This window comes from Argentina anserina, chromosome 3, assembly GCF_933775445.1.
Source record: "Argentina anserina chromosome 3, drPotAnse1.1, whole genome shotgun sequence".
Taxonomy (NCBI): Eukaryota; Viridiplantae; Streptophyta; class Magnoliopsida; order Rosales; family Rosaceae; genus Argentina; species Argentina anserina.
In genome coordinates, this window is record NC_065874.1 from 32,794,600 (window position 1) to 32,819,389 (window position 24,790).

Consider the following 24,790-nt stretch of genomic DNA (forward strand, 5'->3'; position numbering starts at 1 on the left):
GAGATAAACCTTATACGACGTCTTCAGACATGTCGTTTCTCTTTTCTTCTTCGTTAGACAGTTTTCAATATCCGCAGGCGGCAGCGACACTGGAAACGAAAACCTTCTTTCCCTTCTCTTTCCCCATGGCACTAATTTAAACCCTAAGCCGAAACCCACTCGCTCAATCCCAAACCAAACTCAAAATTTCGATATCACAATCCAAGCCAGAGTCAGAGACTAGTATTTAATTAAGTGGTGTATTAATAAATAGGAAGTGTGGTGTGCATTAAGGAGGGGTTTATCTTCGCGTTTACTCCTTTGTTTCTAAAAACACGGAGCGGTAAATCATCAAAAACCCGGCGCCAGAGATGGAGGAGCCCGTAACGTTCAAGAACCTCAGCAGCCGAGAGTACCACGGCCACGAGAAGAAGGTATCTCCACTTTACTAAACCCTAATTTCTCTCTCCCCCCACTCCCTCGATCCTGATTCTTTCGCCCTCTAACAATAAGGTCCACTCTGTCGCTTGGAACTGCGCCGGCACCAAGCTCGCTTCGGGCTCCGTCGATCAAACGGCCCGGATTTGGCACGTTGAGCCCCACGGGCACGTAAGCTTAACTCTTTTCCCAAATCCGAAATTTCTGTTATTTGTAAGAGTATAGATATTTGATATGATTATTATCATGGTGTTGTTTTGCAGAGTAAGGCCAAAGGTGTGGAATTGAAGGGTCACACGGATAGTGTGGATCAGCTGTGCTGGGACCCTAAGCATGCTGATTTGGTTGCCACTGCCTCCGGGGACAAGACCGTTCGGCTTTGGGATGCTCGCAGTGAGTCATTTTGATGTACTCAATTTGGTAGCTTTTTCGGCGTATATCGTTTTTTGTTGTAGCAGTTTGATGGTAATGATGGTGTAATGTGATTGTGTGTCGTTGCTGAGTGGTGCAGCCGGGAAGTGTGCGCAGCTAGCGGAGCTGAGTGGGGAGAATATTAACATTACTTATAAGCCCGATGGGACGCACATTGCGGTTGGTAATAGGGTATGTTTGCTTGAAGTTTGTTTGGTGAAATTCTGATTACTGAGTATCAGTAGGTATTTGGTGTTCTGATGTTTCTTGCCTCTTTTTTTTTCTCGTGCTGAAAATGTAGGACGATGAACTGACGATTTTGGATGTTCGGAAATTCAAGCCAATTCACAAGAGGAAGTTCAATTATGAGGTAAAATTTTGAAGATAATATATTTTTTTATTGCATGTTTATGAGGCTTAGCTTTCATAGTACTAGGCCTTTGGAAGACTTTGAAGCTCAGCCATAGAAAGTTCAATGTGAGATACTGACCTGAATAAGAAATGTAACGAAGTCGCAGGATGATTTATCAGCGTGTATAAAACGTTAATTAATCTTTCTTCTCATCTCTCTTTATCCTAATTGAAGAATCAATCTTTTTCATTCTATAATTTCTAGTGTTACAGGTGAAATATTAGAAAGGAATAAGTGTACACAAATTGAAGGGTGGTCTATATTATCATGACTAGTCCATATTGAAGCTATAACACTACAAAACCTATGCCCATGATTTTCTCCCAGAAGACTATTGCCAATCTATTGTGCTAGTTACCGGATGTTGGATTGATGCACAGTTTTGAGAACATGTGTAATTTATCTGTATTAGTATGCATGCTCCGATCCGTGGGATTTCCCCTGACTCCTGTTTGTTTGTCTTCCTTGTCAGGTTAATGAAATTGCTTGGAACACAACAAGTGATATTTTCTTTCTGACAACTGGAAATGGTGAGAACAATGTAAATTTAGTCTTCTTTTCTGACCTACCTGCTGGGTAATTGTTCTAATTACATATTCTTCTGATCAGGTACTGTTGAAGTACTATCATACCCATCTCTTAAGCCAGTTGATACTCTCATGGCTCATACAGCTGGTTGCTATTGCATTGCAATTGATCCATGTGGAAGGTATACTTTTCTTCATTTATCAAAGAGAAACCCCCTTCATCTCATCTTCCCATTAACCTGCTGTAATAGTTAAACTACCTATGAAAGCATGGGCCACACTCTCATGGATTCCATACTAGGATGCATATATATATGGTTTACATTGTTCTTTTTCTCTTCGGCCTCCAAAGGTCAAGAGAACGATCTCTCAATGAGGTCGCTATAAATCCTCCGCACTCTCTAATGCTTCTTTGTACCATGATAGATATTTTGCTGTTGGGAGTGCTGATTCCCTGGTCAGCCTGTGGGATATCTCAGAGATGCTCTGTGTGCGAACGTTTACAAAGCTTGAGTGAGTTCTGAAAAGTTCCTATCGTAGTATTATCTAAACAAATTCTGCAGTTACTAAATAAAATATGGCCATTGTACTTTTTTGTTTTCTCCTTTTTAACTAACTGCCGTATATTTTTTGTCTCCAGATTCCGGAACAATTGTTGCATAGACTCATATCTGCATTTCTAGTCCTGTTATGACCTATGTTTGTACTTTTTTGCAGATCGCCTGTGAGAACAATAAGCTTTAACCACACTGGAGAGTATCTTGCTTGTGCCAGTGAAGACTGGTTTATTGATATTGTAAGTATCTTCACTATCTTGTAGGGTTTACTCTGTAATACAGCATTTGCCTATAAGGGCGGTAGTCTTTCATTCTACCTTGCTAATCTCGTTATCGCTTCATTTAATCTTAAAAACATGTTCCTTTTTTCCTTAATTTGGATATACTAGTTCACGAAATTGCTGTTGTATAAAACAGGCAAATGTTCAAACTGGGCGGACGGTGCATCAAATTCCATGTAGGGCTGCCATGAATAGTGTGGAATGGAATCCAAAAGGCAATCTACTTGCATATGCCGGGGATGACAAAGTCAAACCCCCTGGTGAAGGTAAATTACTGTTTCTTCTTCATATTCATCAGCACAAGTTAAACTGAACTGATCCGATGTTCTGGGCTTAATTTCTTGCAGGTATCTTTAGGATATTTGGTTTCAAAAGTAGCTCGAGCTAGTGTCTTATAATTAGAATCTGTTTTCATCTAATCTCTACTCGACCGTTAGTGGAGGAATCTTGTTTATTTTAACAAAACTTTTGAAACTGAAATTCCATAATCCAGAAACAGCTTGCTGTCTGATATTAGACAACAGTTGACCTTTTCCATTTAGTTGCAATTTGCATGATGGGATCGTTCAACAACAACGAGCTTAAATGCTTTCATTCCCATTTGCAATTTGCAACATGTATCTTTCAAGCAAAGGTTGGAACTCGTCAAAGCCATAGATGACTTACCACCGCAAAGAATTAATTCGATTTCCCTTTTATAGTATCAACTTCCTACTGCCATCTACAATTTCACCAAATTTCTCACCTTTTCTCCTCAAAACTCCTTATATGAAAAATAAGATCTTTTAGTCGAAGAAGAAATCGATCACGGTGTGGAAGCTCATTTGTATGAAGTGGTCGTCAAATGAGCTTCCACACCCGTGGTGATCGGTAGCAATTTAGGGTCCACCCTCATGTTCTAACCAATTTTTTACCAGGTGCATCCGTGTAACGTCCTCTTTATGTGCTATAAGAAAAGAATGAACTCGTGATATACACTAATGACATAATATATATTAAAATATTTGAGAAAATATAGTCAAAATAAAAGTAGAAAGAGTCGTGCAATTTTAGAAAAAAGAAGAAGAAAAGGTGGGTGAGATTTATATTCCACAAATAAAAAAAAGGAAAGGAACAAAAGAAAAAGGAAAAGGAAAATAAAAATAATTATGGTCGGTTGGAGATTGAGTGCTCTCAACAACTAAAAAGTGGGGGCAACCCACAAAGCCAAAGCGCCAAATGAAAAAGGAAGAAAAAGGCACTCTCCATTTCCAGAGATGCAGACGATCTCTAAGGCCTCCTCTTCCGCCATGCTCTCCCTCCCTTGCTCTCGGGTCTCTCTCTCTCTCTCTCTCTCTCTCTCTCTCTCTCTCTCTCATCTCCTGTATATTTTGGTTGTTTGCTAATATAATATTGACGATTTTGCCCTTGCAGGGGAGCGGGGGGCTCTGTGTGTGGCCTGGGACGAGGCAGCTTTGCTTCCGGAAAGGCCTACTGTACGGATTCATGCACCTCTTGTCAGTGCCGTTGAAGTCCCTGCGCGGCGCCGCCAGTCGGTCCCTCGGAGTTTCTCAGTTTTGTAGTGTCGCCAAAATCTCGGCGTCGTTGCAAATCGAATTGGTGAGCCTCAGATCTGTCTGGATCAGTTCATTATTTTTGACTATAAACCGTGTCGAAAATTTCGTGAGATTGTTTGGTTTGGTGTGACTTGGCATTTGTTGTGATTGTTAGTGAAGTATGTAGAGTGCTTCTGTAGACATATTTTGTGGTAATGATTGAGTAGTTCTAGGTTTTGAGTTTGCTGGGATCATTGAGGTAATATAGAGTGTTTGAGACGATTCACGGTTGTTTAAGGATGCCGTGTACTTAATTTATGAGGGTTTTTCAGAGTGAAAAGTGGATATTTCAATGAAGAAATGTTCAGTGGAGCTGAATTCTGAATACCTTTCGAGGATTACATTTTTCTTAGTTATACAAAAGATATTTGGCTGGAAAGTCATCTGGATTAGAAGTAAGAGTGACATTCCAAAGTCAAAACTTGAGATATTCTCGTCGTTTGTTTCCACGATGCTTCCATTTGCCCCTCTTTTTTCCTGTGGATATGCTTGCTGTTTATTTGTTGGAGTATATAGATATACGCAAGTGCACTCATGATTTGTTTGTCTTCATACATATTTACCTTGACTGACGTGAATTTTTAATATGCCTTTCATTGAAGGTACCGTGTCTTAGAGATAACTATGCATATCTTTTGCACGATATGGATACTGGCACAGTTGGTGTTGTTGATCCTTCTGAAGCTGTACCTGTTATAGATGCTTTGAGAAAGAAAAACCGAAATCTGACATATATACTGAATACTCATCACCATCACGATCACACTGGGGGAAATGCAGAGTTAAAAGCAAGGTACGGTGCAAAGGTATGGACGCATTAGTCTTTGCTCTTTTCTTTTGGTGTCCAATATCATTTGATTGGTTTATTTTCCTTTTTCTTTTTAGTCTCAGTGCCTAGTAGACGTTCTCAAGATCATTAAATTTTAGTGGAAACAATTATTTAATGTTTGGTTCTTTTCTCAGAGTTGCATCTGATTTTTTTTTTTTGTGGTATGACATGTACTTATGTTTCATACCGCTTTAGGCCATATATATTCTCAGCATGACACTTGAAGTCATTACTTTAATAAGGTTGTTATGTTGGGCTGTACCATAGGTAGTAGAATATATGACATGGTGGATTCATGATTAAACTGCTTACATTGTAGAGTGTAAGTAACCTACTTAGAATGAACATATCCCTTTTCTTGCCCCTGGATTTGCTAATCGGGGGTAGTATCTCACAAATGGTACCTTAAATATAATTCATAAGGCAAGATGGTACTCCAACTTCCAAAATTGGTAAGGTTCCCAAACTTTTGACAAATTTTGTACCAACGCTGACTGCCATGAAAAAGAAGAGTAAGAAGTAGAAGGTATATCTATTTCCGGTGATAGACCTTGGAAGTACCTTTTCTTCAGACTTCAAATATTGCAAAGTCCATCATCTTCTTGTGTTCTCTGAGCTGGACGGAGTCCCTGGTAATGAAAATTGGGCACAGGGTAAGAAGGGTTAAAGTTAAACTCTGTCGTCAGCAGTAAAATGGGTAAAGAGGCTCAGGTGAATTTCTAATGGACTGAAGGTGAAGGAGGGGAACACATGTTGACTGCAAGACAAAGATCTCAGTTGATATATTTACAGACTTTTTTTTATCAATAAATAGGGTCATTTGTTGATTGAATTGAAAGTTTGGGTACCGATCTCTTGGAAGGCAGAAGATCAGGTACCATTATTGATAACTTACCCTTTTTTAGGTGAACACATGACACTGTCAAACATTAGAGATGGTATGTTATATCTGTACAATGCCAAGATAATTGTTTCAGATATGTGAAGAGCTGAATCAGAACTACGTTCATCTTCTGTGGCCAATAGTGGCTGCGTAGTTTACAGAAAAATTCTTCTGCAAGGCTCATTTCTGGATATGTACTCATGCAATTTTTCCTTGTAGGTGATTGGTTCAGGAATAGACCGAGACAGAATACCTGGCATTGATATCGTTTTAAATGATGGAGACAAATGGATGTTTGCAGGCCATGAGGTCCATGTTGTGGGGACGCCTGGTCATACTAAAGGTCATTTTCATTACTTGACTACAGTCGACTAATTCATTAAACTATCCTGCTATACATCCCATTTAGTACGAGTATTGTTGGTGTTCGACTAGCAGTCTTGCAGTATCTCTGTTAACAGTTGGCAAAATTTCTTTCATCAGTGTTAGCTGCTAGAATGAGTAGAATCACATCGACTGGATGCCTAAATCTATGTGAAATCTACATTTTATTCCTTGTTTGGTTGCATTCTAGTGTTTCCTTATGTATCTGGATTTGTATTCATGTTGTGCATATTGGTTTAATCATGTTACCACCTTTTCTTTCTTCCATTTTAGTTACTTTGAAATATTAAAGTGTTATAAACCATCATATGCTGTTCACGATCCTGTACTCCTTAATATTTGAACTTTTAACAAAATGGAATTGTTTTATATAAATTTTGTAGATATGCTGACCTAGAAATAGAGTACCTACAGAAGAAAGTCAGAATTTCATTTGCGAATTATAGATGGTTCCATATTATATTACATTTACAGATGAACCACCATTGCTTGCTTGTTGATTTTTAATATGTATTTTGGTGTTAATTGGCTGCATGCAGGTCACATCAGCTTCTACTTTCCTGGATCAGGGTCAATATTTACAGGGGATACTTTGTTCAGCCTATCATGTGGCAAGTTGTTTGAAGGAACACCTGACCAGGTAATTCTTGGTCTATGCATTATGTTCTTATTATCATGTGGCAAGTTGTTGTAGGGCTTATGTCCAGAATATAAAATTGTTAATCCTATAGAATTTTGCAGTAAACCTCTCAAATTAAAGTTGGAAGTTATGTGTTGCATTTGTCTTGTTTGTTTATGACCACACTTTAGAAAAAAAAATATAAAAGCAAATTGTTGCAACTAATGGGGGATCAATGCAGGTACAGTAATACGTGAAAAACTGAAAATGATCCTTTGGTTTTAAACATTCTGTAACAATGATATCTTTTAACATTTGTTCAACTTTGTATTTCAAAGTCTGTTTATTAATTAGTTCATTTTCTGTTACAGATGCAGTCTTCCCTTACAAAGATCATGTCATTGCCAGATGATACGGAAGTATACTTTGGTCATGAATATACATTGGTTAGTGACGTGACCTTTTTAAATTTTGTAAGCTATATAATGTATTAAAGTTCAGAACTGACTTTGGGCAATCATTGGTGACAGAGTAACTCTAAGTTTGCCTTATCTATTGAACCTGAGAATGAGGCACTTCAGTCCTACGCTGCCCGTGTCGCACATCTTCGCAGCAAAGGCGTGCCTACGGTAAAAATGCTGGCTTCTTGTTTAATAGTATGATATTTTGTGGTTGGCTTTAGTGACTTGTGAGTTGTGACTTAAGATCCTGTTGTAGAGCCACTAGATAGAAGTATGTAGATTGCATCTGGTGCGAAGTCACAAATCCATAATCCATCTTTTAGAGAGAATCTGTATCCATATTAGCTTCATATGATAATGTTTCATATGTATTGATACATGACCCTCACGCTTTAATCGTCAAATTTGTTGTGATGTATCAGGTTCCTACCACCTTGTTATTGGAGAAGGCTTGCAATCCTTTTCTTCGCACATTCAGTACGGAAATCCGGCAGGCGTTGAATATTTCAGCCTCAGCAAGTGAGGCAGAAGCCTTGGGTGTCATACGCCAAGCAAAGGATACCTTTTAATGTTTGTTCCGGTCCTTGTTTCATTTTGTATAGCAGATAGAGTGAGAGCTCAATCAGCTCATACATTTCATTGAGTAAATTTATCCATATAATTTTCAAGTCTTTTCTTTTGTTTAAATTCAAGCTACATGTCTATGCTACTGCATATGTTGCCAAGTATCTAAAATTTGACGCTCGTTCGTTTAACTCGCCCTTTCTCTTCTCTGAAAATATGGCGGGTAAAGCCGTAAAGTTATACTTCTACAAATCATTACAAATACAATGGTATGGTTTGGGCCGAAAGGCCCAAAGCGGAAGCAAATATATATACCCAACGCTTCATTCACAGGAATCTCAGCTGTCAGAATCAAGCATAACCCAAGCGGCCTTTCCACCGCCGCACCGACCCCGTAGCTCCGCCGGTGAGTTTTCTCCGTTAAGTTTCTCTGCATTCTGCAGTATTTGACTTCTTCCTATTATCCTCAAACCCTTTCATTTTCTGGTTTTAGATTTTTCTTCAAGTTTATTTGCTTCCATTTAGGTGCAAGTCAAGCTTACCTAGATCTTGTCCATGTCGACGGGCTTCGATCTCCCAGAAGATGTTATACTCGAGATTATGTGCCGGTTGCCGGTCAGATCATTGATTCGGTTCACATGTGTCTCAAAACGGTGGCGTTTTATCATCCTTTCCGATCCTCAGTTTGCCAAATCCCACCTCCAACTAGCATTGCAGCAGAGAGCTCTCACCCAAAGACTCTTCATCACTAATCACCCAGTTGTTAAGGGCCCTGATTATGGTGATGGGTTCACCCGTCAGTTTCAGTCATGGGAAGATAGCTACAACGGTTCAGTCATAGAACTGACCGCCCCATCAGAGGAACAACTCCAACGAGTAGTCACCTCCTGCAATGGCTTGGTACTTCTAGGTGACTCGTACGTAACTGGTTTGGTACACTTGGCTATCTGGAACCCATCAACCGGATTCTTCCGCAAGATACCTTGTCCAAGGATGAAGGGATGCGGAGAAAGACAGTACCTGGAGTTTGTAATATATGGTTTTGGTTATGTATCGGCCACTGATGACTACAAGCTCGTTTTCGTGATCCCGGGGGATAGCACACATTTTTGTGTCTATATCTTTTCACTGAGGGCCAATTGTTGGAAAAGTATTGAAGCTCCTCACTCGTCATCAGCCTGCTGCAATCACGAGGCAGGGACTCTTGCAAATGGGGCGATCCATTGGAGTAGCCGGCGCCCTTCGGAGAGTATGTATGCTTTTGATTTGGCAGAGGAGAAGGTCCGGGAGATGCCATTGCCTGTTTGGTTCGCAAATGCCAGACATAAGAGGGTTCTATTAGGAGGATGCCTTTGTGTGGGGTTTAAGACCGAAGATGGGCGTGGTAGCGAGATTTGGGGAATGACAGAGTATGCTGTGCCTGATTCTTGGGTTAAGCTCTTTGGATTTAGAGAATGTGATTTACCAGACGTGTTTGCTTCACTGACCTCTGGTTGGGATCTGTGTTTTGTTACAGAAGGCGGTACGGTTGTGATTAAACTGTTTGACAGTTATGAGTTGGTCAGATTTGAATGCCGTAAAGATGAGAAGCTGGTCTGCACTGGCCGATACTTGCTTGAGGTGCCTGGGACTAGGAGTTTATATAATAGGTGTTTGTATGATGAAACTCTAGTTTCAATACCTGAATGATTATGGTCAGTCTGTGGGCATGAGGACTTGAGACCTGGAAGAAGTAAAGAGGTAGAACAAAGTTGAAGAGTGATCGCTGGAGACATTCATTAAACACTGGTTGGTTTTGTGTTTTGACTACTTTGTTGTTTGGATTCTCCATCGTGATGTTTCTCAATTTGTTTCCCATTTGTTATTTGTATTTGAGGAGCCACAACTAAATTGCATGAAGCACTATTGCAAGTGTTAGTGCTCCTGCCTGAAGACATTGTCTTATAAAGTGTTCTAGAGGTCCTTCTAGCTTATTGGCTTATCTATTTTAGGATGTTAGACGTAGCTGAAAGTGAACGGACCAATCTGTAAATTGTGAATGAGCGACTCGAAGCAAATGTTCTACTTCGCAATGAGTGAAGTGTTTCTTGTTACAGCTCTCTGTCTCTTCAACGCTTTAAATTCTCAGCTACCAAGAAGAGAATTGAACTACAACGATGACTTAAATATATACCGAAATTATATGCAATTACGTAATATATTTTGCCAACAACAAGCATCATCGATTTACCATTACAACAACCGCATCACGTACACTTTCCAAAGCTCATAAGCCGCTAGGCGCTAGCTACAAAACTAGTACATTCTGCTCCTGAATTATGCATTTCCTCGTCACCAATTGCAAGTCTAAAATTATAACAATTTTTAGTAAAAATAACCATTCCACAGTGAATGTATTTACCAGAAAAAAAAAATCTCTTGGGACAGGATTTGTAGAATTTTGAAATTCAGTCGAATCAATCTTCAGTTTGTATCAACTTTTTGTTGTTGTTTTAAGATTGGTTAAACGACTCAAACACTATAAAGACTTTTTCATAAAATAACCTAAACCTCCTACTTACTAATGGGAAACTATACAGCTATACTATTAGACCAAATGATACTCATCTCGTCTTCAGTTTGATATTCACTTCAAAACTCAGACAACTACACTCGAGCCGAATCGGCGTGCTTGATTTGAGGGGGCACAAGCGGAGTGTGGAGCAGCTGTATATCACAGACAAACAACTTTGTCCAGAGAGGCAGTAGCAACCAAATCGGCGTGCTTCGGATCCCAACACAGCTGCTACTGCCTCTCTGGACAAAGCTGTTTGTCTGTGATATGTTTGGTGTGAGTAATTTGATCTATCGGTTTGTTTGATTGTGTGATTTGGTGATGCAGCTGGCAAGTGTGTGCGGCGAGCGGAACTTACTGGCAGGAACATTAACATTGCATATAAACCTGACGGCGAGCACATGGCAGTTGGTGATAAGGTGTGCTTAGTTGTGTGAGTTGGAGAATTTTTGGACTGTTATTTTGAGTTATGATATAGCTGTGATTGTTGTTGTAATGGTCATTGTATTTGCCCTTTGAAATGTAACTGTTTTGGATGTTTGAGGATTCAAGCCAATTAGCAAGAAGAAGTTCAATTGCGACGACGTAAACAAACTAATGGATGCCTTTTTGTAATTTGATTAATTTCCTTCTGTGTATATTTTATGTTGTATCTGGGAAAAGTACATGTTTACCTGATGTTCAACATTGAGATATTCAGTTCAGGTGTAGTAAGCAAAGGCAACTAAAAAACTGAAATTAAGTCGGAATGCATGTATTTCAGATCTCACAGGATGGTTATCAGCATTTATGATCGATATTAATAAATCTCTCTCATGAAGGTTAAATCCTGACTATTTTAATTATGATATTGCAGGTGTGATATTACAAAGGAACGAGATTGTTCTACAGATTTATGACTCATAGCTGTATTTGATGTCTAGTCCATGCATACTGAAGCTGTAATATAAAATCCATCACAAATGAATTCTTTCCTCTTTCATAAATTATTCTTCAAATTATTTGTGAATCAATCCAACTAATTTACGGTTGATGCGTAGTTGTGAAGACTGGTATAACCTTCTTTTTTAGTAATCCTTTACTATCATTTTCCATCCTAGTCCAGGATACTCTCCTTAATTCTGTTTAGTCTCATTTCCAGGTTAATGAAATTGCTTGGAACGTAAGAAGTGATATTTTGATCGTGACAACTAGAAAGGAATATAAAATCCATCACAAATGAATTCTTTCCTCTTTCATAAATTATTCTTCAAATTATTTGTGAATCAATCCAACTAATTTACGGTTGATGCGTAGTTGTGAAGACTGGTATAACCTTCTTTTTTAGTAATCCTTTACTATCATTTTCCATCCTAGTCCAGGATACTCTCCTTAATTCTGTTTAGTCTCATTTCCAGGTTAATGAAATTGCTTGGAACGTAAGAAGTGATATTTTGATCGTGACAACTAGAAAGGGTGAGAACAACTTCTTTTCCCTTTCTAACTGCTGGGGACTACTAAGTTTGTGTTGTAGTTTCTTCAGATAACAAAGGCATTGTTGAAGTACTATCATACCCATCTTTGCGGACACTCTCATGACGAATACAGATGGTTGCAATTGCATTGCAATTGACCCGTGTGCAAAGGTATGCCCCACAAAGTTCTCACTCTAATGAATCTCTTCCTAATAAATGTTTAGGTATTCATATTCTCTTCCTAATAAATGGAGGTTTCTTGACAGCCTGCTCCAATCTCATTAAACAGAAGGCGCAAATTAAAGGGCAAACTAAACTGATGTTTCTGGTTCCCTGGGTCGTCAGCTTCAAAAGTGTGGACTAAAAACGTGTGATCATTTGTAACTCTGTTGCTTCTTTTGGATTGTGAATGCAACTACTATTTAGACTGTTTTGCTTCACTGTTGTAAGTACCATTAGATTCTGTCTCACACTCAGGTTTTGGTTTGAAAGGGAAGCGCCATTGTTCATTTTGCAATAGAACAGCTCCTACTGCTCCAAATTGTGAAGAATAACTGAATTCCTTGCTGTAAATGAGATTATTAACCGGACAGCTGCATTGCATTGCATCATTACATCATTACAAGAGCACAAAAGTGGTGACTCCCTCTATCTGACTACAAGTAGTAGATGCGCAAAGTAGTGTCTTCCGCAATCTGCCTGGAAGCAGTAGACATGCAAGAACAGGTTTCAATCCTCAGCGCGGAGAAAAGATCAAAGAATGAGACCCAAAAAGGGTAAGACACTTTGGCTAGTGATCGGACCTCCAACTCTGCTTGCTTATCTGCCCACCATTCCCTCGTAAAGATTTGAAGTCAAGGAGGGATTTGACAGAATGAAAAGACACCATGACAGATATTTGATGCTAGTAGGCTCCAGATGTGTTTCACAATCAACCATGCACTTCAGGAGTAGGCATAAATCCGCACAATATCATTTCAAAGAACAATTGCTCTTATACTTTGCATTTTGCAATGAATCCCAAATTCCCAATGCTTCCCTTCCCAGTTACAACACAATTTTCAGCCTGCAGAAAATAGAATTTGTCAAAAACCACTATTGAATTTGCCATTTACATAAATTTCAAGAATCATCAACAATTACAATACCTCGAGAAAGATCATCAACGGGAAACTCCTCGAGCTAACAAGTCGCTGCAGATCATCAATCTAGAAGGCAGGAAATAACCTACATTTAGTACAGTTTTAACAATGCTTTCCCCAATGAATTGTTTCCCTACGACATGAACATTCAATACCTTGTGAAAGGTGATAATAAACCAGGAGTCTCTCCAAGCTCAGAAGCCGCTGCAAAGCATCAATTTGGAGGCAGGAAACACCAAACCTGCAAAGCAAACAAGACAATCAGACTCCTAGACCACCACAAATGAAGTCTATTACGGTTGCACAATATTACAATAGCACATTATATACAATAACAAAGATATATAGCTACCTGCAAAGCAAACCAGGCAGATGGTGATCAAGTTCTGCGAGCCCCAAGTGATGGGCTTCCACTTGATCTCGACACTCGAGCTCTTCATCCTCTTCCCGCTCTGCGGCTCCTTGGATAGATCAAAGCTCGCTCCCTTCATCCTCAACTCCTGAATGCACCTCACCAGAGCTCGATTCTCACTCTTCTCCCTCTGCAACTGTCCCCACACCTTCCAGTACCTCCACAGACTCACCTGCACAAGTACCACAAACACGACAGAAGTCGAAACCGAAAGAATGCTTGGAATCCACCACTTCTGGCACGTCCCCTCCTCGGAGCTAACCGAAGAAGTGAACAAGATGGTCAGGAAAAAGGCATGAAATATCAAGAAGAAGCAACAGAGCTGAAAGATTTCACGGCGGATGAGATCCATTCGGGTCTCTCTCCGAGCGATCCGCCGGCCGAAGAGGTCTTCTTCTCTTCGCCAGAGCTTGAGAAGAAGCAAATGGCCGGGGCTCTCGGAGATTTCCGTCAATGGGTGGTGCTGGATTGCGGATATGATGGTCATGGCGGACGAGAGCTTCTGCTGGTGCTCTTCGTCAACCGGAATTTCCACTACGTGGTGGTGGCAATCTTTCATTTCAGCCATTTGATATGATAATGAAAACTAAAATGTAGAGAGAAACAAAAGCAAGATATATATAGCAGCAGACTAATGAAACTGTAACGAAAAGAGAACTTCGGCAACGAGAGAGTAGTAGAGATGGTTAGTATCGATTGGTTTTGTGAGGAAGAAGAAGGAAAGGGTTCTGGTATTTAAGCTTTTGTTGGGAATGGCCTGAGAGCAAGGCAACGGTTACTTTTCTCCAAACGGTCCAATTCTCAGGGCATTCATTTATTTTATTTTTCTTTTCCAACGGTTATAATGTTTACGGGCCAACAAATGTACAAGGCTTTGTGAAATTTGGGCCTGGAATCACGCATGCACCACTGAATCAATACGACTTGTAACGGATCCGACTCTTATCTGTAGTGTAACATCATGTTACAAACAGTTATTCCTAAAACTTTCTGAAATTACGCAAGAAACTACATGACGCCGATAAACATGAAGAACCAAATTATGTTTAGGCATTCTTAGCTCATTTATAAGACAATTTCATAAAAAATTCTTATATGCAAGGCGTGTATAGGGCACAACGTAATCTTAATTATTGAAATTAATTTATATTCATAGTCCACCGTGCATTTATATAATTTCCTCTAATCTGTGTCATTCAAACTGTATGTAAAAATACACGCCGTACGCTGAATATACTATATAATTTCACTTGCATTTAAGCAAGTCTAATAAAAGATATAAGTTTACATCCCTAAGTAGGTTCAGGCGGTAAAGCACTAACTTGGGAAGTATATTATTAGGTCTTACAATCATGGCACAATAAGTGAACCGCAATCAACCCAGAATTAATCCACCGTGTGACTTATTCCCCGACCAAACCATGGCCGACCAAGCTCACCGGCAACTTTTGCCTCGTAATCAAGTCGGGCAATACAAAGTTTCTCCCACTTTTAACCGTCTAGTTTCGTTTCTAAACAGATGCCTAAGAAGTATAACAAGGGTAAAATTGAGAAGAAAAATCATGAACTCTAAACAGATGCTTGAGAAGTATAAGTGTTGCTCTTTACGGGTGCATAACAAAAGTGAATGGCAAAGGCAAATTGAGCCAATAGGAGGCAAAAACGATTATCTTGCCTTTGCCTTTTGCCTATGCGGTGCATTTGCTCTTCATGTTAAGCTGGAATGACAATTTTCTTAGAATTGAACACAAAGCACAATTCTTGAATGTGAAATGTTATTGAATAGCCGTAAGAGTGGCATGCGTTTTTCTCATTTTCCCGTACACATCAACTCATATTAATTTGACACTACAACTTTTGTTCTTCAATTACCATTCTAACTATATATTGAAAAATAGTAGAAGTTATCACAAAATTTCTCTCACTGTTTTACACTCCTTAAAAGTAGTTAGTTTGTTGTAGATTTCTAACATTGTACTATGCTTAATGTAATCTATCTCCTAAGTTCACTCTTGAGTCTTGATGTCTTCTTAATGTAATCAGATCTCCTAATATTTCTCTCCAAGAGATGGAAACCAACAAAGTGGAACTTAATATTGTAGCTTACAATATTATTAAGGTTTGTGCAAAGCTGGAAATATTGAAGCTGGGGGTGATCTCTTTTGTAGTTTGTCATCAAAAGGACTTCCGCCTAATGTGTGGACTTACAATATAATGATTTATGGACTTTGTCGTCATGGCTTGGTAATTGAAGCAGAAAAGTTGGTAAGAGAAATGGGAGGGAGGGGCTGTTCTCCGGACAGTTGCACCTACAACACCATCATTCGAGGGTTGTTGAGAAACAATGAAACATCAAGGGCTGTGGGACTTATTCAAGATGCTGTTAGCATGAGTGAGCTGTGTGTGAGCTGTATAAAGCAACAAACATGGTGGTAGAACAACTAGATTCATCATTAGAGATAGTGCTAACAACAATGTCATTGTCTAATTCATTTCCTATAAATAGCTAGACTTGTATCAAGATCATTAAAAAAATATCAAACAATCAATATAGAATTTTAATTTTAACTTGGCATCAGAGCCAATTTTTTTTTCTGGGTTTGGATTCATACCTCCCATAAACCAGCCGGCAGTGGCTCGGCGCTTTCCTCGCATCCCACCAAGGAGCTCCACCGCACCGAGGCCATAAACCAGCCGGCAGTAGCTCAGCGCTTTCATCCGACGGTCTCCTCGCCATTCTCTGCCTCCGCACCGCAACGAGGAGCTCCACCGCACCGTAGCTCGACGCCTTCATCCGACGGTCTCCTCGCCACTCTCTGCCTCCGCACCGCAACGAGGAGCTCCACCGCACCGAGGCTCCACCGCGCCGCCCGAGCTCTCCACCGCCTCCGCACCGCACCAAGGAGCTCCACCGCTCCTCCGAGAACCCTAAACCCACCGAGGTCCGGCTCCACTTCCACGTTTTCAATCGGAGGAAGTTTTGGGAGAAGAAGAGGCAGCATACGAAGTGTGTGGGTAGGCGAAGGTATTTCCACCCTAAATACCTGGTCCAAAATCAATTCGACCCGACCCGACCAGGCAGATCCGACCCGACCCGAATCAGATTTGACCCAATCCTGAAAAGATCCGACCCAGCCCAACTTTGATAGGTTCATATCTTTTTTGGTGTTTCCGCTATATAATCTCTGATCTTTGATTTGCTTTTTCAAATGGTTTTCGGAGACGGCGTTGAGAGTTTTCGGAGACGGCGTTGAGAGTTTTCGGAACAATGATGTTTTGAATTTTGAAATATTTGTTAAGAGTTCTGACAGTGGTTCATTTGGAGGAACTAAACTCAATGGGACCAATTTCCGTAAATGGAAGAGAATTATGGCAGCTCATCTTCGAGGAATGCACAAGATGGGGCATGTAACCGGAGTAACTAAAGCTTCTAGTGCAGATGATATTGTTGCCTACACTAAGTGGGACGACGATGATGGCCTTGTCATGTCTGTCTTATAGAAAGCTATGAATGAAGAAATAGTTGATCTGGTGGAGTCATGTGATACTGTGCAGGCGATATGGAGGACACTAGAAGGCTTATATACTAATGACTCTGATTTTATACACGTTCATGAGTTAATGTCCACAGTTTTGGCGATGCAACAAGATGGGCAACCGGTGGCGCAATATTTCACCAAATTAAAAAATATTTGGGCTGAGATTGATGTGAAACGTCCTTGCATGATCAAAAATCCAGAGGATATTATCTGGTACCAACAAAATAAGGAGCTTGAGCGCGTTCATCATTTCCTGAAAGGTCTTGATGCAAAACATAACACTGTGAAAAGGGAATTACTCAGAAAGACCGAACCCCCTAGCTTGATTGCAGCTTTCACATATATCCGAAAGGATGAGTCTCAACAGGAAAGTCTTCATCAAACACAAGTTAAAGTTTCCAGCCTTATTGTTCGTGCTAGATCTCTAGCACCACCCCTTCAGCGGGCAACTTCAGCTCCACTTCATCGGCAAAGACCACCACCCGGCTTCGGGAATCAGCCTCGTCCTCCTTGCTCTTATGTCATGATACTAACAATGCTCGTGCGACCTGTTGGAAGCTGTATCCACACCTTAGGCGAAAGCAGCTATTAAATTCATCCAAGAACCAGACATCTATGGTGTGGTTGGACATAATCATCATACAACATGAGGAGTAGTGCCTACCGCATCCATCGCTGGTCGTGATAAATTTGGTATGGCTTTAAATATTTCTAACTTTGTTGGTTTTGATACATGGATTATTGATTCTGGTGCGTCTGATCATATGACTTATGACAAATCTTATTTTTCCATATTATCTCCTCCACCAGTACCATATGTTACTAATGCTAATGGTGAAGCATTTTCCGTCATCGAGAAAGGATCAGTTCATCTTACTCCCACAATAGAGCTTCATAATGTGTTATATGTCCCTGCTTTTATCTCATCATTTGATATATGTTCCTCAATTGAACACTGACGCTAAGTGTTCTCTGACATTTTTTCCTATGTATGCGATATTTCAGGATCTTCTCACCGGGGAGTTAATTGGTCAGGGGTATCTGAAGGGCAGGCTGTTTCATCTGGATCAGACATATGCGAGGGAAAAACTAGGGGCACAGTCTCGAACCGGTTTAATCTCCACTTCTGACAAGTTAAGTGAAGTTTGGTTATGGCATTGCCGCTTAGGGCATCTATCTTTTAGTGTTATGAAACAATCCATGCCTACTTTGTTTATTAGTGTCGATGCGTCATCTTTACGTTGTGAGACATGTGTTTTGGGTAATAGTCATCGTTCTACTTATTCCCCTAGGCATTCTAATAAATGTATTCTTTCTTTTGAATTAATTCATTCTGATGTATGGGGGCCCTCCAAAAGAGTCTACTGTGTCAGGGATGCGGTATTATGTGTCCTTTATTGATGATTGCACCCGTCTTTTGTGGATTGTTCTCCTCAAAACTAAAGATGAAGTTTTTCCGGTTTTTCAAGCCTTATATACCACTGTTCAAACACAGTATAATGCCACAATTAGAGTTCTTCGTTCTGACAATGGGGGGGGGGAATATGTGAATCATGTCTTTTAGGAGTTCTTTAACACACACGAAATTGTTCATCAAACCACATGTCCTTACACACCTGAGCATAATGGAGTTTCTGAAAGGAAAAATCGGCATTTACTTGATATGGCATGGTGTATTCTTTTTAGTGCCCATATGCCTAAGTACCTTTGGGGTGATGTTGTCCTCACTTCCGCCCATCTCATTAATCGTCTTCCCTCTCGTGTCATTCAGGGAAAAGTTCCATATAAGGTGCTTGCATCTCATGTCTCATTACCCTCTTTTTATAATCTTCCTGCCCGTGTTTTCGGTTGTGTTGCTTTTGTCCATCTTCCAAAACATCAATGGTCTAAATTAGATGCCCGGGCAGTTAAATGTGTATTCGTTGGGTATGGAGGACATCAAAAAGGGTACTGCTGCTATCATCCACCTACCAGGAAGTACTATGTCACTATGGATGTTACTTTCTTTGAGGACATGAGCTATTTTGCCTCTTCCGATACTGCTCTTCAGGGGGAAAATTCATATTTTGAAGCGTTGTATCATGGAGAGGGGGAGACAAGTAAGCCAGTAGATATAGTGACAGGTTCTATTGAGATTACCAATGTGTCAGCTACACATGCACCACCGGATGATTTCGGCAGTGAAGTCATTCAAGAGATTCAGGAACCGGAAGCTGACAGCACAATTGCCCCTCATGCCTCCCCTACTGTTGTTTATACCCTTGACTAATGTTCACCTGGTACAGAAGATCACTCACATGAGGTTAGTCATTCTATTGAGGCTAATACTAGTAAAGCTAATAATAGACAATATGTCTTGCCAAATAGGTTTACTTGAAGTCAGCCAACAAAAAAATATGAACCTACCCTTCAGGCTAAAACTAAGTATCATGTGGCAAATTTTATGTCTACCAAAAGATTGTCTAAGTCATATGAATCATTTGTGAATCAAATTTCTACTGTATCAATACCTAACAAAGTGCAGGATGCATTGGGAGATACAAAATGGATGAAAGCGATGGAGGAAGAGATGAAAACATTACAGAAGAACAACACTTGGGAGCTTGTACCTCCACCACATGGCAAGAAGACCGTGGGATGTCGTTGGGTGTTTACAGTGAAGCATAATCCAGATGGATCAGTAAGCCGATATAAAGCACGCCTACTAGGAAAAGAGTTCACCCAAACATATGACATAGACTATGATGAGACATTTGTACCGGTTGCAAAGATGAATACTATTCGGGTATTGCTCTCCTTTGCTGCTACCTTAAACTGGTCACTTAGACAGTTTGATGTTAAAAATGCATTCCTTCATGGAGAACTTACAGAGGAAGTGTATATGGATCTTCCTCCTAGATATGTGGCAGCTTCTCCAGATAACTTTGTATACAAGTTGAGAAAGTCTTTGTATGGTCTTAAACAGTCTCCTCGTGCTTGGTTTGGAAGATTTTCACAATTCATGAGGAAAATTGGCTACATGCAGAGTAATTCAGACCACACATTATTTCTCAAACACCAACAAGGGAAGGTAACAACCCTAATCATATATGTTGATGATATGATAGTTACTAGTAATGATACTATTGAGGTGGATAGATTACAAAAGCAGCTAGCCACAGAGTTTGAGATGAAGGACCTAGGTACACGCAAGTACTTCTTGGGTATTGAGGTAGCCCAGTGAAGTGATGGTATCTATCTGTGTCAGAGAAAGTACATCCTTAATCTACTAACTGAGACATGTATGTTAGACTGCACTCCCATTGATACTCCTATTGAGCAGAACCATCGGTTAGCAGAGTATCCAGATCAAATCCTTACTAACAAACCTCGTTATCAGAAGCTAGTTGGACGCCTGATTTATCTATCACATACCAGACCAGATGTTGCGTATGCAGTAAGTGTAGTAAGTCAGTTCATGCATAATCCCAGTGAGGACCACATGGATGCTGTTGTAAGGATCTTGAGGTACTTGAAGTCAGCCCCGGGGAGATGAGTAATGTTTTCTAATCACAACAATATCTTTGAGGTTTGTGGTTTCACAAATGTAGACTGGGCTGAAAATATCACAGATCAGAGGTCCACATCACGATATTTTACCTTTGTTGGGGGCAATCTTGTTACGTGGAGGAGTAAGAAATAAAATGTGGTAGCTCGATCTAGTGTTGAAGCAGAATACAGAGGTATGACTCAGGGAGTGTGCGAGTTGTTATGGTTTAGGAATTTACTACAAGATTTGGGTGTTAAACCTAAGTGTGCTATACAGCTGTACTGTGACAACAAGACAACTATTGATATTTCACAGAATCATGTGCAACATGATCGTACAAAACATGTAGAGGTTGATCGTCACTTTATAAAAGAGAAGTTAGACGCTAAGATCATTTGCTTTCCGTTTGTTCATACAGAAGAGCAACCTGCGGATATACTCACCAAATGAGTGTCTAAGAAGGTTTTTTATGACTCACTTTGCAAGTTAGGCATGGTTGATGTGTATACGCCAACTTGAGGGGGAGTGTTAGCATGAGTGAGCTGTGTGTGAGCTGTGTAAAGCAACAAACATGGTGGTAGAACAACTAGATTCATCATTAGAGATAGTGCTAACAGCAATGTCATTGTCTAATTCATTTCCTATAAATAGCTAGACTTGTATCAAGATCATTAAAAAAATATCAAACAATCAATATAGCATTTTAATTTTAACTGATGCATCTACTATGAAATTGATAGTCCGTTTATTGTGTAAGGCTAGAGGTGGTAAATGGGCCCAAAAGCCCGAGCCCGTTATTATAATGGGCCGTGCCGGGCTGAGATATTTTGGCTCGTGGGCCCGGCACGGCCCGAGCCCATTTTTAGCCCGGCATGACCCGAGCACGGTTAATTCATGGGTCGGCCCGTTAAACACATAATTTTATATTATTTATATCAATATTTAAACAATTATCATTATTAAACTTGAATATTATACTTTTTAAATTAAAATCTATTGATTATTTCATTATTTTAACTATAATATTTCACAAATATTATCAAAATACTGAATAAAACGTCATTATTTTGAGATACGTAACATTTTAAAAATAAGATTATGAAATGTTTTGTAGTATTTTATCTATTTTACTACTCTAAATAGTTATATAAAACAAATATTCAAAATACATAATATTTTTTTATTTTAATTGTGTCATATAATGCTAATGGGCCGGGTCGGCCCGTTTTTTAGCCCGGCACGGGCCCGGGCTTAATATTTAAGGAAATGGCCCGGCTCGAGCCCGGCACGATAAATAAATGGGTCGGCCCGAGAACGGCACGAGCACGTTTTTGGCCCATTTAAAATGGACCGGCCCGGCTCGTTTGCCAACTCTATGTAAGGCTGTAGAGCCTGTAGTAGATCCTGCTTTGTTGGCGCAGGTATGTCAATTCCTTCACCTGCCTAAGTTTTGTTTGTTAGTGTGTTTCTTGGATGTGGGTCCAACTTTTGCAGTGACAAAATTCCAATTTTGTATAAATTTTTAGTTCCTTCACCAGGAAAAGCAGTAGTTGAATTTGCTGGCCATGCATTTGACTATCTCTATCTGTATAATTTATGTCTGTATAGATGTTTCATCTGTCTATGCTTCCCAGTATGGCTTAAATATTAGGTAAACTCGTGCCGTGTTTCTCTTAGAATGTCTCACTTGCTCTGTTGTTGATTTTGGCAATCTTGGTTATATGTTCTTACAGTTGAAAGTTGTTCAATTGCTTTCTATGCTTTGTTTATTGAATTTGATGTGATTGAGTCATTGAGATGCTAGCTTGTATTTGGTTCATTTAAGGAATTGTTATTGATTGTTTGCCCAGTTTTGCTCGTTGTATTGCCTCCATTTCACTACTTACTTGTCTGGTAATCTTCAGCCCCATAAGCTCGCAGCCTTGTTTTTGTATGAGGAGGTTGGCCAGCTTCCACATGTTCAAGCTGATGTGTTTTGTATGGAGGAGCTTTACAAAGCTCTTGAGACTAATATTTTTTTTCTTTTTCTTTTTGCAGGTATCAAAATGAAGAATGACTTCAGAACTGCGGTTGTAAATGCCTTTGAATGATGAAAAAGAAAAAGAAGAGCTTCAAATGGAGATGACTAAAGGATGCATATATATGGTATTTACCTCTGGTGGTGTTGTTTACCCAGTAATTGTATAAATGTAAGAGTGAAAAAGTGCTTTTCCCTTTCTATTGTATGAAGCTATGGAGTGCTGTGTAGGGATTTTTGTTGGCATTACTAAATAAGTTGTTATGGCTCAGCATTTCAATTAGCTCTTTTTGTTTCATCTTTTTCTCAATTATTTGACCATGTTAATGATGTTATAATGTGATCTCACTGATCTGCATTTTGTAAAAGGAATCTTCCAATTACAGGTGAACTCAAACCGACTTGGTTGTGTCTTCACTGTTTTAACTGTTGTCAAATGTGGCGTCTGCAACTCTATTTCAGCTTTATCTGTTACTACAGAATTATTAGGACTAGCTATGGAATGCTAAATGCAAGCCTATTTAGGGTTGAAATGCCAAGTTAGGGATGCTAAGTTAGTTCTTGACTTCTTGCAAAGGGGTTAGTAGAACTTCCGATGCTTAAACCGATCTTTATTTAGAAGTGTGAGTACAACTTAGAAAACCAAACCACCAGTTCCGTAAATCCTCATATTCAATAGTAAGATTATATGTTTATATGATTACGATTTACTAGTAAAGTTCTATGTAGCTGATATATTAGCTGAATGAGGTAGTTTTTATTTTTCGAATGAGGTAGTTAACTTCTCAAAGTTACATTCATTTCCCCCCACCCCCTTCCACTCCTCACCTTGTCAAAATCAAACTGATATCTTAAATCAGAGAAGATCGGCTCAAAGATAAGAATTTTCTCACAAACAACTAAGAAATGCTCCAATAATATGAACAAAGACGATAAATTTCGATTGTCATTGTCGGAGTTGCCATTATTTATGAAGCTTACCTTATATTCATGTGTACACAAAAGCCTTTCTATTATCTAGAAAGAATACTGTTTCACTTTGCTATTAAATAAGTGGACACGACAAGACTTTGTGGCCGTCAACGTGGCCCAGTTTCCAGAAATAATAGCAAATCTCCTGCACTTTTGACCGGTGAGTTTTGTCCCAACATGAAAAACAAAACAGAAAACCACATGAAACATTACTTATTGAGCAAGAAGGTGCGAGATGTGGACATGGCCTTTTCATACCAGTCTCAAGAGGTCATTGCAAAAGAGCAGTAGTTTGCTGGCTAGTTTGTTACCCCTATTCAATGAGTTTGAAAATGGAATTTACTGATTTACATTTTACCAATTTACTCTATGAAGTCTATTATAATCTAATATAGTTGGAGTGATCAGCCTTTTTGCTTAATGGAAAGTGTAGTGTAATTTCTATTTCTTTGAGAAGGGGGCAAGTCAATAAGGAACCTGGGGAGGTTGGCTAATAGTAATGGAGACTCAAAACAAATTAATCATGTTATTTTCGACTGTTATAACAAAAAGAAACAACAGAAGACAAAGATATATTAAAATAAATAATATACAAATGATGAAATGATGTGCATAACATCAAATTGAGGCAAGAGAACAAAGCGAGACACTTATTTTCAAGACTCATTCCAAACTAGCCGAACCATACACGCCTCATCATAGTTTTAAGTACGACCATCACCATTTCTATTATAATTTCTCTTAACGGCGTGAGAGTCGTTAAAGTTCTATTGACCCAACGTTTCCCACTTTGTAAGCACTAATCAGCTGACATCTGACAGACTGGTCTATGATGACTGATGATCCATAACTCTTTGGTAAATTAATATTTTTACATACATATAACGTGACCTTAGAACTCAACAACCTACCAATAAAGGAGATATGTGAATTATCAAGCTCAAAAACTTGGGGAGTTTCCAGTTACCACCCATACAATGATACAATTGCCTTGTCATCCCTACCAACTTACTTTTTGCCAATTCACATATATACTTGGCTCACAGTACAAATGACATCATGGTAGCAGTAGGATCTTTTTCACCATCAACCAAAGTCAATGAAGTGAACCCCAAACCGCCGTCTCCGGTAGCCAGTCAGCCCCCTTTTGCCCTCCTCCCCCTCCACAACAAAAAGAAAAAAAAAAAAAGAGAGAAGAAAATTCCAATCTGCGTCTCTCCCTCAACTTAAT

General features: G+C 39.5%; 3 protein-coding genes and 1 pseudogene across 4 annotated transcripts; 3 read left to right on the top strand and 1 right to left on the bottom strand.

Moving 5' to 3' along the window:
• The first annotated feature begins 78 nt into the window (after nt 1–78).
• On the top strand, nt 79–3,146 carry LOC126787892 (THO complex subunit 3). Its single transcript, XM_050513808.1, has 11 exons — nt 79–413; nt 493–588; nt 681–810; nt 929–1,020; nt 1,130–1,198; nt 1,713–1,770; nt 1,850–1,949; nt 2,194–2,280; nt 2,485–2,563; nt 2,742–2,871; nt 2,953–3,146. The coding sequence occupies exons 1-11, from the start codon at nt 351–353 to the stop codon at nt 2,991–2,993; spliced, it is 945 nt and encodes a 314-aa protein (XP_050369765.1). The 5' UTR covers nt 79–350; the 3' UTR covers nt 2,994–3,146.
• A 623-nt stretch (nt 3,147–3,769) lies between these two features.
• Nucleotides 3,770–8,047, top strand: LOC126787890 (hydroxyacylglutathione hydrolase 2, mitochondrial-like). The gene is made up of 8 exons (XM_050513804.1): nt 3,770–3,918; nt 4,019–4,204; nt 4,803–5,006; nt 6,132–6,255; nt 6,836–6,936; nt 7,287–7,361; nt 7,446–7,544; nt 7,799–8,047. The coding sequence occupies exons 1-8, from the start codon at nt 3,862–3,864 to the stop codon at nt 7,943–7,945; spliced, it is 993 nt and encodes a 330-aa protein (XP_050369761.1). The 5' UTR covers nt 3,770–3,861; the 3' UTR covers nt 7,946–8,047.
• Nucleotides 8,048–8,185: 138 nt separating this feature from the next.
• LOC126787889 (F-box/kelch-repeat protein At3g06240-like) lies at nt 8,186–9,984 on the top strand (annotated as a pseudogene).
• A 3,001-nt stretch (nt 9,985–12,985) lies between these two features.
• LOC126787895 (uncharacterized) lies at nt 12,986–14,178 on the bottom strand. 2 transcript variants are annotated; one of them, XR_007671294.1, is made up of 4 exons: nt 13,443–14,178; nt 13,246–13,331; nt 13,097–13,156; nt 12,986–13,014 (listed from the first exon to the last, which is right to left on the bottom strand). XR_007671294.1 is itself a non-coding variant. In XM_050513811.1 (3 exons), the coding sequence occupies exons 1-2, from the start codon at nt 14,068–14,070 to the stop codon at nt 13,285–13,287; spliced, it is 675 nt and encodes a 224-aa protein (XP_050369768.1). In that variant the 5' UTR covers nt 14,071–14,178; the 3' UTR covers nt 13,096–13,175; nt 13,246–13,284. The 2 variants fall into 2 exon arrangements, 1 of the variants encoding a protein (XP_050369768.1); XM_050513811.1 differs by lacking the exon at nt 12,986–13,014 and having other exon boundaries at nt 13,096–13,175.
• Nucleotides 14,179–24,790: the final 10,612 nt, after the last annotated feature.

Excerpts from the sequence above, each read along its gene's own strand:
- LOC126787892 (XM_050513808.1), top strand. The coding sequence starts at position 351 with ATGGAGGAGCCCGTAACGTTCAAGAACCTCAGCAGCCGAGAGTACCAC. Across the intron at positions 414-492 it reads ACCACGGCCACGAGAAGAAG|GTCCACTCTGTCGCTTGGAA; the intron begins GTATCTCCACTT and ends TCTAACAATAAG. Across the intron at positions 2,564-2,741 it reads AAGACTGGTTTATTGATATT|GCAAATGTTCAAACTGGGCG; the intron begins GTAAGTATCTTC and ends TGTATAAAACAG.
- LOC126787890 (XM_050513804.1), top strand. The coding sequence starts at position 3,862 with ATGCAGACGATCTCTAAGGCCTCCTCTTCCGCCATGCTCTCCCTCCCT. Across the intron at positions 6,256-6,835 it reads GACGCCTGGTCATACTAAAG|GTCACATCAGCTTCTACTTT; the intron begins GTCATTTTCATT and ends GGCTGCATGCAG. Across the intron at positions 7,362-7,445 it reads TTGGTCATGAATATACATTG|AGTAACTCTAAGTTTGCCTT; the intron begins GTTAGTGACGTG and ends CATTGGTGACAG.
- LOC126787895 (XM_050513811.1), bottom strand. The coding sequence starts at position 14,070 with ATGGCTGAAATGAAAGATTGCCACCACCACGTAGTGGAAATTCCGGTT. Across the intron at positions 13,332-13,442 it reads CTGCCTGGTTTGCTTTGCAG|GTTTGGTGTTTCCTGCCTCC; the intron begins GTAGCTATATAT and ends TTTGCTTTGCAG.